General features: G+C 44.9%; 1 protein-coding gene across 1 annotated transcript; it reads left to right on the top strand.

Moving 5' to 3' along the window:
• Positions 1 to 8,985: 8,985 nt before the first annotated feature.
• LOC311226974 (polyunsaturated fatty acid lipoxygenase ALOX12-like) lies at positions 8,986 to 11,157 on the top strand. The gene is given in 6 exon segments (XM_084312448.1): positions 8,986 to 9,103; positions 10,030 to 10,115; positions 10,117 to 10,131; positions 10,252 to 10,279; positions 10,282 to 10,421; positions 10,664 to 11,157. Coding segments are annotated over 6 exon segments (558 nt in total). The 5' UTR covers positions 8,986 to 8,994; the 3' UTR covers positions 10,844 to 11,157.
• The last annotated feature ends 1,035 nt before the right edge of the window (positions 11,158 to 12,192 follow it).

The following is a 12,192-nucleotide window of genomic DNA, read 5'->3' as shown; positions in this document are numbered from 1 at the left end:
CTTGTATAATGATTTATTTAAAAAACACAAGCAACTTGTGCCCTTATGAGGATAAGCGCTCAATGAAGAAACCCACTCCCATTGCCAAAAGAAAGTTCAACATGCCTATAAATAATTACACTACAAATGTATTAGGTGGCCCATAATGGCCCCCAAACAGCATTGCCAACTTCAACAGACCCGTAGCCCCTTTGATGTGAGCTCCAGGTATTGACAATACCTATGCTACATACCCTACCACACGGCCCCTAATGTGTAGATAGATACTACATACCCTACCACACGGCCCCTAATGTGTAGCTAGATGCTACATACCCTACCACACGGCCCCTAATGTGTAGATAGATACTACATACCCTACCACACGGCCCCTAATGTGTAGATAGATGCTACATACCCTACCACACGGCCCCTAATGTGTAGATGCTACATACCCTACCACATGGCCCCTAATGTGTAGATAGATGCTACATACCCTACCACACGGCCCCTAATGTGTAGATAGATGCTACATACCCTACCACACGGCCCCTAATGTGTAGATGCTACATACCCTACCACATGGCCCCTAATGTGTAGATAGATACTACATACCCTACCACACGGCCCCTAATGTGTAGATAGATGCTACATACCCTACCACACGGCCCCTAATGTGTAGATGCTACATACCCTACCACATGGCCCCTAATGTGTAGCTAGATGCTACATACCCTACCACACGGCCCCTAATGTGTAGATAGATACTACATACCCTACCCCACAGCCCCTAATGTGTAGATGCTACATACCCTACCACACGGCTCCTAATGTGTAGATAGATGCTACATACCCTACCACACGGCCCCTAATGTGTAGCTAGATGCTACATACCCTACCACACGGCCCCTAATGTGTAGCTAGATACTACATACCCTACCACACGGCACCTAATGTGTAGATAGATGCTACATACCCTACCACACGGCCCCTAATGTGTAGATAGATGCTACATACTAGGGGTGGACGGTATGGTCTAAAATTTATATCACGGTATAATTTGAAGCATAGACGGTAACGGTATATATCACGGTATCATCGTTTTTGATAAAAAAAAATTTTTTATTTTATATATATTTTTTTTTTTATAAAATATATATATTATATAATTAGACTTGTACTGGTATTATCTGCGAGACATCGCCACCACGCAACAAGCTCCACTGTCTGTGTGTACTCTAGTAGCCTCCAGCTACGGCCAGAATTCTCCGGAGCTGCACCTGGACCTATACTCGAGTAGCCTCGAGCAGAGCTACGGCCAGGATTCTCCGGCGCTGCACCTGGACCCTATTGTATTGGTATTATAACGTTAGCAAGCCCTCAGCTCGAATACGCATCGAATCAGTGTTATAAGACATTGATATCATGAGCTATCTGTAGCTACTGCATATATAACGTTAATACAACGCCTCAGTGAATTATTTAGTTCAATGGGACATTTCGTTTTGAACGGTGAACTAACTTGTGTTAACGTGAGCTAACAGGTAGCATACACGTCTCTAGTACTAGACTTTGTGGAGCGTTTGTTGATGTCAGGAGCTATCGGTAGCTGGCCGACTAGATACCGTTCGGTTAGACAATGCCCCATCATGTATTAAACTAAAAGTGAATAGTTGACTGGGTCATTTTGTAACGGTAGCTAAGCTAACGTTAGCTCAGGGAGACGCCGACAGCTCCCGTGTCCCGTCCCACTAGACTACTAGACCCGTGTTTACATGCGTGCGGTAGGGGCTGGCACGCCCACTGCGCGAAGCCTCCTAAATAACTTTTTCCAGTTCGCACATATCTATTATCTATGACTAATTCTATCTATTTTTAGGGGCAAATGCCAGTGAAATAGTCGCGCTGTGGTTACATGACGTCATTGCTATTTTAGAGCTGCACTACCGGTTACACGGTATACTCAAAATCCATACCGTAGAGCAAATTCATACCGTTTATACCATATACCGTTTATACCGTCCACCCCTACTACATACCCTACCACACGGCCCCTAATGTGTAGATAGATACTACATACCCTACCACACGGCCCCTAATGTGTAGATAGATGCTACATACCCTACCACACGGCCCCTAATGTGTAGCTAGATACTACATACCCTACCACACGGCTCCTAATGTGTAGATAGATGCTACATACCCTACCACACGGCCCCTAATGTGTAGCTAGATGCTACATACCCTACCACACGGCCCCTAATGTGTAGCTAGATACTACATACCCTACCACACGGCACCTAATGTGTAGATAGATGCTACATACCCTACCACACGGCCCCTAATGTGTAGATAGATGCTACATACCCTACCACACGGCCCCTAATGTGTAGATAGATACTACATACCCTACCACACGGCCCCTAATGTGTAGCTAGATACTACATACCTTACCACACGGCCCCTAATGTGTAGATAGATGCTACATACCCTACCACACGGCCCCTAATGTGTAGCTAGATGCTACATACCCTACCACACGGCCCCTAATGTGTAGCTAGATGCTACATACCCTACCACACGGCCCCTGTAGCTAGATGCTACATACCCTACCACACGGCCCCTAATGTGTAGCTAGATGCTACATACCCTACCACACGGCTCCTAATGTGTAGCTAGATGCTACATACCCTACCACACGGCCCCTAATGTGTAGCTAGATGCTACATACCCTACCACACGGCCCCTAATGTGTAGATGCTACATACCCTACCATACAGACCCTGTGTCACTAAGCTCTGGCCCCTGACATACAGACCCTGTGTCACTAAGCTCTGGCCCCTGACATACAGACCCTGTGTCACTAAGCTCTGGCCCCTGACATACAGACCCTGTGTCACTAAGCTCTGGCCCCTGACATACAGACCCCCGTGTCACTAAGCTCTGGCCCCTGACATACAGACCCTGTGTCACTAAGCTCTGGCCCCTGACATACAGACCCTGTGTCACTAAGCTCTGGCCCCTGACATACAGACCCCGTGTCACTAAGCTCTGGCCCCTGACATACAGACCCTGTGTCACTAAGCTCTGGCCCCTGACATACAGACCCTGTGTCACTAAGCTCTGGCCCCTGACATACAGACCCCCGTGTCACTAAGCTCTGGCCCCTGACATACAGACCCCCGTGTCACTAAGCTCTGGCCCCTGACATATAGACTCCCGTGTCACTAAGCTCTGGCCCCTGACATATACATTTTTCAATGTGGCCTTCCTGCAAATAAAGTTGAGTATCCACGATCTACGGTAAATCACAGTCTATGTATTATTATTTTACAGCCTGCCACTGTGGGAAACACTGCTATTACAGTATGAATGACACAGCAGTCATTCTTCGCTATTACGCTACGCATGCTGCTACGGGGATCTCCAGAGTCTAGTATCTAGGCTTATTTGGTTGTTCTCCGGAGGGAGCACCTCCCGTGTGTCCCAACAGCTTCTCCGTCAGGCTGTTGGGAAGGGTGAGGTCCAGCGGCCGCTTGCCACCTGAGTTCCTGAGGGCGGGGTCTGCCCCGTGCTCCAGCAGCACGGACACCAGCGCGGGACGGGAGAGGCGGGCGGCGACGTGCAGAGGGGAGGAGTCACCGTCCACACTGCTGTTCACACTGGCACCTGAGAGGGACAACAGGATCAGAGTACATTTAAAGGAACACACCAACGTTATGACCAGAGTCAGACAAGAAAATAGATACCAATGTCCTCTCTGTGGTAACTGGTCCATATCCAATTCCATTAATTTGTGCTAAGCTGGGCTAGCTTGCAGACAGATAGCTTTCTACTGGAAGCACAGAGAGGAAACTGGTATCTATCTTCTTGTCTGGTTCTGGACAAGACGGTAAGTGCATTACCCATAATGTGTTCCTTTAACTTCCTTTAATTCTCTTCGGTTCAAATAACAAACTCAGCAAGACCGACGGCTTCTCAGTTACAGTGGGTGACAATATTGTTGATTAAGAGTGAGAGAGAGTGAGAGATTAAGAGTGAGAGAGAGTGAGAGATTAAGAGTGAGAGATTAAGAGTGAGAGAGAGTGAGAGATTAAGAGTGAGAGATTAAGAGTGAGAGATTAAGAGTGAGAGAGAGTGAGAGATTAAGAGTGAGAGAGAGTGAGAGATTAAGAGTGAGAGAGAGTGAGAGATTAAGAGTGAGAGAGAGTGAGAGATTAAGAGTGAGAGATTAAGAGTGAGAGAGAGTGAGAGATTAAGAGTGAGAGAGAGTGAGAGATTAAGAGTGAGAGAGAGTGAGAGATTAAGAGTGAGAGAGATATTAAGAGTGAGCGATTAAGAGTGAGAGAGAGTGAGATATTAAGAGTGAGATATTAAGAGTGAGAGAGATTAAGAGTGAGAGATTAAGAGTGAGAGAGAGTGAGATATTAAGAGTGAGAGAGAGTGAGATATTAAGAGTGAGAGAGTGAGAGAGTAAGAGTGAGAGAGTAAGAGTGAGAGATTAAGAGTGAGAGATAGATTAAGAGTGAGAGATTAAGAGTGAGAGAGAGTGAGAGATTAAGAGTGAGAGATTAAGAGTGAGAGAGAGTGAGAGAGTAAGAGTGAGAGATTAAGAGTGAGAGAGTGAGAGATTAAGAGTGAGAGAGTAAGAGCGAGAGAGAGTGAGATATTAAGAGTGAGAGATAGTGAGAGATTAAGAGTGAGAGAGTAAGAGTGAGAGAGTGATATATTAAGAGTGAGAGAGTAAGAGTGAGAGATTAAGAGTGAGAGAGAGTGAGAGATTAAGAGTGAGAGATTAAGAGTGAGAGATTACGAGTGAGAGAGAGTGAGATATTAAGAGTGAGAGATTAAGAGTGAGAGATTAAGAGTGAGAGAGAGTGAGAGATTAAGAGTGAGAGATTAAGAGTGAGAGATTAAGAGTGAGAGAGAGTGAGAGTAAGAGTGAGAGATTAAGAGTGAGAGAGAGTGAGAGAGATTAAGAGTGAGAGAGAGTGAGAGAGTAAGAGTGAGAGAGAGTGAGAAATTAAGAGTGAGAGATTAAGAGTGAGAGAGAGTGAGAGATTAAGAGTGAGAGAGAGTGAGAGATTAAGAGTGAGAGAGAGTGAGAGAGTAAGAGTGAGAGATTAAGAGTGAGAGAGTGAGAGATTAAGAGTGAGAGAGTAAGAGCGAGAGAGAGTGAGATATTAAGAGTGAGAGAGAGTGAGAGATTAAGAGTGAGAGAGTAAGAGTGAGAGAGAGTGAGATATTAAGAGTGAGAGAGAGTGAGAGAGTAAGAGTGAGAGATTAAGAGTGAGAGAGAGTGAGAGATTAAGAGTGAGAGAGAGTGAGAGATTAAGAGTGAGATATTACGAGTGAGAGAGAGTGAAATATTAAGAGTGAGAGATTAAGAGTGAGAGATTAAGAGTGAGAGAGAGTGAGAGATTAAGAGTGAGAGATTAAGAGTGAGAGAGAGTGAGAGAGTAAGAGTGAGAGATTAAGAGTGAGAGAGAGTGAGAGAGTAAGAGTGAGAGATTAAGAGTGAGAGAGTGAGAGATTAAGAGTGAGATATTAAGAGTGAGAGAGAGTGAGAGATTAAGAGTGAGAGAGAGTGAGAGATTAAGAGTGAGAGAGAGTGAGAGAGTAAGAGTGAGAGATTAAGAGTGAGAGAGAGTGAGAGAGTAAGAGTGAGAGATTAAGAGTGAGAGAGAGTGAGAGATTAAGAGTGAGAGATTAAGAGTGAGAGAGAGTGAGAGATTAAGAGTGAGAGAGAGTGAGAGATTAAGAGTGAGAGATTAAGAGTGAGAGAGTAAGAGTGAGAGAGAGTGAGATATTAAGAGTGAGAGAGTGAGGTATTAAGAGTGATAGAGAGTGATTAAGAGTGAGAGAGAGTGAGAGAGTAAGAGTGAGAGATTAAGAGTGAGAGATTAAGAGTGAGAGAGAGTGAAACATTAAGAGTGAGACAGTAAGAGTGAGACGGTAAGAGTGATACATTAAGAGTGAGACATTAACCCGCTGTCACGTGGCAGGGAAAGGGTTAACAGGCTGTCACGTGGCAGTGAAAGGGTTAACCCGCTGTAGTGTGGCAGTGAAAGGGTTAACCCGCTGTAGTGTGGCAGTGAAAGGGTTAACCCGCTGTAGTGTGGCAGTGAAAGGGTTAACCCGCTGTCGCGTGGCAGTGAAAGGGTTAACCCGCTGGTCGCGTGACAGTGAAAGGGTTAACCCGCTGTTGCGTGACAGTGAAAGGGTTAACCCGCTGTAGTGTGGGAGGGAGGGAGGGAGTGGAGGGAGTGGAGTGGAGGGAGGGAGGAGGGAGGGAGTGGAGGGAGGGAGGGAGGGAGTGGAGTGGAGGGAGTGGAGTGGAGGGAGGGAGGGAGGGAGGGAGGGAGGGAGGGAGGGAGGGAGGGAGGGAGGGAGGGAGGGAGGGGAGCTGCCGCGGTAATGATTTGTTTCCTTGCCGTCCAGTGAAAGGGTTAACCCGCTGTTGCGTGACAGTGAAAGGGTTAACATGCTGTCGTGTGGTAGTGAAAGGGTTAACCGTCTGTAATGTGGCAGTGAAAGGGTTAACCCGCTGTAGTGTGGCAGTGAAAGGGTTAACATGCTGTCGTGTGGCAGTGAAAGGGTTAACCCGCTGTCGCGTGGCAGTGAAAGGGTTAACCCGCTGTCCGCGTGGCAGTGAAAGGGTTAACCCGCTGTTGCGTGACAGTGAAAGGGTTAACCCGCTGTCGCGTGGCAGTGAAAGGGTTAACCCGCTGTCGCGTGGCAGTGAAAGGGTTAACCCGCTGTTGCGTGACAGTGAAAGGGTTAACCCGCTGTAGTGTGGCAGTGAAAGGGTTAACCTGCTGTCGTGTGGTAGTGAAAGGGTTAACCTGCTGTCGTGTGGTAGTGAAACGTTACCGGTTCGATTGCCGCTCCTCCGGGCAGCGTGTCCAAGTGTCCTTGAGCAAGACACTTAACCCCTAATTGCTCCCGATGAGCAGGTTGGCACCTTGCATGGTCGCCTCCGCCGTCGGTGTGTGAACGCCTGAGTGAATGGGTAAAATGTGAGGAACAAATTGTAAAGCGCTATATAAATGCAGCCATTTACACACACACGCACGCACGCACGCACACACACACACGCACGCACGCACATATGTTTCTTTCTTATTGTAAAGCGCTATATAAATGCAGCCATTTACACACACACACGCACGCACGCACACACACACAGGATGTAAACAAGACGAAAGACTTTCTCTGGTCTGCATCCCCTTAACAATTGTATGTATTGAGCTGCAATATTATAGAATATCCATTCTGCAATCTGTAAATAAAGTTATCAATCAATCAATCAATCAATCAATCAATCAATAAAAAAAAAATTCTACACTGGTTAAGCGTAGGCACTGTTCGAAGTTGGTTAAGGTTAGAGTTTGTCTTAGAGCGTGACGGCAAGTTCTTTCGACGGTTAAGCTTAGGCCTCATTCGAAGTTGTTAGTGCTATACAAATAAAGTTATTATTATTATTAGAGTTTGTGGGGGACCCCGATGTAAACAAGACCAAAGTCTGTCTCTGGTCTGCATCCCGTAACAATTTTATGTATTGAGCCGTACTGTACTGTACCCATCCTGCAATCTGTTAATAAAGTTGTTTTCAATAATCAATCGATTAACCAACTACTTTTTTTTTTTTTTTTTTTTTTTTTTTTTACAAAAAGGGCGGGAAAAAATTACGCAGCTTAAACAGAGCCCAGCCCATCAGATTTTCATTTTTTTTTTTTTCGTCCGTTTCCTTTAACCCCAATGTACCAAAACATTTACATTGACAAAGTGAGTGATGGAGAGATACTCACTCACTCACTCACTCACTCACTCACTCACCATATGATGTTCCAGTTCCACTCTGTCTGAAGAAAGACCACCACTTGAATCCTTGTCTGTCCACAGCTGCTGCTGCTGCTGCTGAAACATCACACAACAACATGTACATGATGTAATCAATAGTAGTAGCCCATCTATCAATTGTACATGATGCAGCATTTATGTCTACTAGTAATGACAGACAGACAGACAGTGTGTGTGTGTGTGTGTGTGTGTGTGTGTGGGACTAATGAATGGGGACCATGTGCTGCTCAGTCATCACATACTACTAAACACATCTAACTACACAACAAAACGTGTTCATATCTCCTAAATAATCATCTGCAATCATAGATAACACTGTGGAGGACAAAAGTTTAGCCAAAATGACACAGAAAGGCACAAGATGAGGATAGATTGGACTGGATGGATTAGCTGGTTCTTCTTGAGGGAGGGAGGAGCCTGCAGGTAAATTTCACTTCCTGTTTACCGATGATGATGATGCCACAGGCTGCTGTCACTGACATGACCTCACTTCCTGTCTCATCCTGCTGCTGCTGCTGGGATTCTATGCAGAAACACAATATATTGCTTAGAAAAGACTACTTCTACTTGAACTTAAAGAAGTGGATACACAAGTGGATTCCATGTTTAAATACAGATCAGGCAGGCTCTAATGGTCTGTTCTGTTCTTGAAGCAGGAAGCACAACACAACACGGTTTGACACAAGTATCCATTTATTAAACACAATAGACATCCTAATATCAGATTAACATTTCATAATTGTAATTTATTTCTCATAACAGAGCATGATGAAACTCTTAAGTCACCTAGTTCATTTGAAACAACGGTTAGAATCTTAAAATAGATAAAATGTGTCCTACAGTATGTAGACTATTCTTTTTTTCTTTAATAATACATCCACAGAGCTTTTATAAAATATCGCTCCCCCCCCCCCCCCCCCCCCCCCTCAAATAATTATTGATTCGTGAATTTGTATCATTTAACTGGAAATCCATGTTTCAATATAATTTTTTTTTTAAAAGATCCCGTCCTCAGAGACGTTGTTCTGGAGACAGAGAAGAACTTTAGTATTATTCCCTCCCGAATGATGATGTTTTAACCACCGAGTGTCTCTGATCAGATAGAAGTGTCGTTTATACTGAAGCTCAAACAAAACAACATCCGTCTCGGGCATGGTGAGCCTGTACTACCAGTCGGACAGCGAGGTGACGGAGGACAGTGAGCTCCAGGCCTGGATCAAAGACATAGTGGAGGAAGGCTTCGTGGACGTGCCCACGTTTGGTCAGTGGCTGTCTGTTACACTCTGGAATGTAGACATGTCGTTGTGGTGAGATCTATTTTTTTTTACTGCTCAGACGAGACCAGCATCGGGATCCCATAGAGCTCGCAAGGGATGGAAAGGGCCGTTCCTCCTAGATCAGTGGTTCTCAAATGTCTTCGTGCCAAAGGACCCCCAAACAGACACTCCAGGGACCCCCACCTTGTCTCCAGGGACCCCCATCTGAGAAGATGTTTGTTGTTAGATGTGACTTTTGTCCAGAATGTCATCACTATCTATAATGTAGGTGGGGAGAGCAGTGGAGAGAGCTATGATCAGAGTCATCTAATTAGAGTCAGCTAATTTCCAGTGAATAAAATATTAGTGAAATTAAACTCTCCTTTCCTGGAACCCCTTCAAGAACCGCTGGGGGTTCGAGCTGCGCTAGACCCTGCCCTAGACCCTGCGCTAGACCATCAGTTTGGGGTCATTGGAGATATAAAAAACAATGTCTCCATTAAGCTCTAATGAGCTTCTTTGTCTGTTTTAGCCTGGTAGCGATTGGACCGATATCCCATACCAGTATTGGTGCATCCCTGCTATTTCTCATTCACCAGACAAACACTGGTTTCCATGGCAATACTATCAAAGATTCTATCGGCAGCCGTCACAAGTGTGCAAACCAAATGACCATTTGAAGAATGTATGTTACCCAATCTGTGTATGGAATCACCTTTCAGCGCACTGCTGCATGTATATGAAGAATGTGACTTGATGTATACACACTTTCTTCAGCTTGGCTCACGGTAGATGCGTTATCTCTCTCTCTCTCTCTTTCTCCCTCTCTCTCTCTCTCTCTCTCTCTCTCCTCTCTCTCTCTCTCTCTCTCTCTCTCTTCTCTCTCTCTCTCTCTCTCTCTCTCTCTCTCTTCCCTCCCTCCCTCCCTTAGGTCTGTCCAATGAACTCCTCAGCAGAGAGGGACTCTCCACCCTCTTGTCAGTAGTCATCTTCAGTAGCACAGTCCAGCACGCTGCCCACCAATAACGGACAGGTGGGGAAAACAAACAAACAGACACACACAAACACACACACACACACACACACACACACACACACACACACACAGACAAACACACAAACACGTGCTCACTTAAGGCTTGTGTCTCTCCAGTTCGACTGGTGTGCCTGGGTGCCCAACACGCCTGCACCATGCGACACCCGCCGCCCACCGACAAGGACGCCGTTACCATGGAGATGTTCATGGACACCCTACCTGACGTCAGCCAATCCTGTTTGGAGATGGCCATCACGTGGCACCTGGGGCGACCGCAACCGGACGCGTTGAGTTCCTGTTCGCCTGTGTTTCTCATCTTCCTCTCTTATTCTTGTAACATCCTTCCTTTCTTTCTTTCTTCCTTTCTTCCTTTCTTTCTTTCTTTCTTTCTTTTCTTTCTTTCTTTCTTTCTTTCTTTCTTTCTTTCTTTCTTTCTTTCTTTCTTTCTTTCTTTCTTTCTTTCTTTCTTTCTTTCTTTCTTTGTCTTCTTTTCCTCTCACCTCATTCCTTCTCTCCTCTCCCCCCCCAGGTTCCAATAGGCCAGTATCAGGAGGAGTACTTCACAGAGGCACCGGCCTGGGAGGTGATTGACAAGTTCCGACTGGAACTGAAGGACATCGAGAAGCACATCCTGAACGAGAACGATGGAGCGGAGCTTCCCTACCTGTTCCTCCTCCCCAGCCGCATAGAGAACAGCATCACTATATAGAGGTTCTGCGCTTGTAGCAACTCTGAGCTGATCTGAGAACTTTACCAACCTAGTCTTGCACCCAATTTTGAAACGTTGGCCTTTTTCTTTTATAGTTTATTCATGAAATCTTGTAGTGTGCGTCCCTCCTAAGTGATATAGAAGAGTACAATAGTCGTGTGACCCCTAAGGTGATCCTAGATCAGCTCTTAGACCCCGCCCACATCACTAGGTAGATAGTGATTAAGGACCTTGAATTCCTAAGACACTCCTGTTCTGAATGAGAAGTGACAGTGTATTTTATACAAGTGATTCTCAAACATTTCCGGTTTGTGACCTCTAAAAACAGAGGATGCTTGTTTCGTGACCCCCCACGATAGTCAAGCATGAACAGAATGGTGAACTTTAAAATATAATAATGATTTTCTATTTCCACTTTCAGGCTATTTCACCTGATTAATGATTGGGGGGGGGGGTCATTAGACTTCAAATATTCATTATTTCACAAGAAACATGCATCTATACATCTATTTTATGATCATGTATTTGTTTGTATATCTCTTTGTGGCCCCCCTAATCATCTTGTGAACCCCATTGTGGGTCCCGACCCACAGGTTGAGAACCACTGTTTTACATGATCCCTGTCACTTTATTGGACAGTGTTTGCCCGTAACAAAAGGAGGCAGAAATCACATTAAAATCTGATTTTAGGCAACAAAGAAAATCTCACGATCTGCGGCGCATATGGTGAGAAAATCTGATCCAAGATCAGATCTAGAACTTGCACAGGAACGAAGCCATCCAAGCTGAGATCCAGTTACCGGATGGAGAATACAATGAATAATATTGGAATATTAGCCTCGCAAACCAGACAAACCTTACATGATTTTTATCTTGCGTTTTGAAGTTGTGCAAGATTCGTCTGGCTTGCGCGGCTATTGAAATATGAATGTGCATGTAAATATCTTCCATATACCATTTACTTGAGACTTTGTAGATTTGGATCCAACTTGACATTTTGTCATATCATGTACCTTCTCTTTGTCCAATCCTTCACTCTACACTGTGATTGATTGATTGATTGATTGATTGACATTTTTATTAACAGATTGCAGAATGGGTACAATACAGTACGGCTCAATACACACAATTGTTAAGGGGATGCAGACCAGAGAAAGATTTTCGTCTTGTTTACATCAGGGTCCCCCATTTTCAATTCATCATGAATTGTGTATCTTTAATACAGGCAAAATAAATATATGGGGTGGAGAGATTGGGCAAGATGGGGAAATCAACTCCCGCCTTGAAGGTGGTTACATAAGTGAAATTCACACATCTTTATTGTGTATAGTTCAGTACTTCCTCTCCTT

The sequence above is a fragment of the Notolepis coatsorum genome (assembly GCF_963971535.1).
Source record: "Notolepis coatsorum genome assembly, chromosome: 4".
Taxonomy (NCBI): Eukaryota; Metazoa; Chordata; class Actinopteri; order Aulopiformes; family Paralepididae; genus Notolepis; species Notolepis coatsorum.
This window is presented reverse-complemented; position numbering and strand designations above follow the sequence as displayed.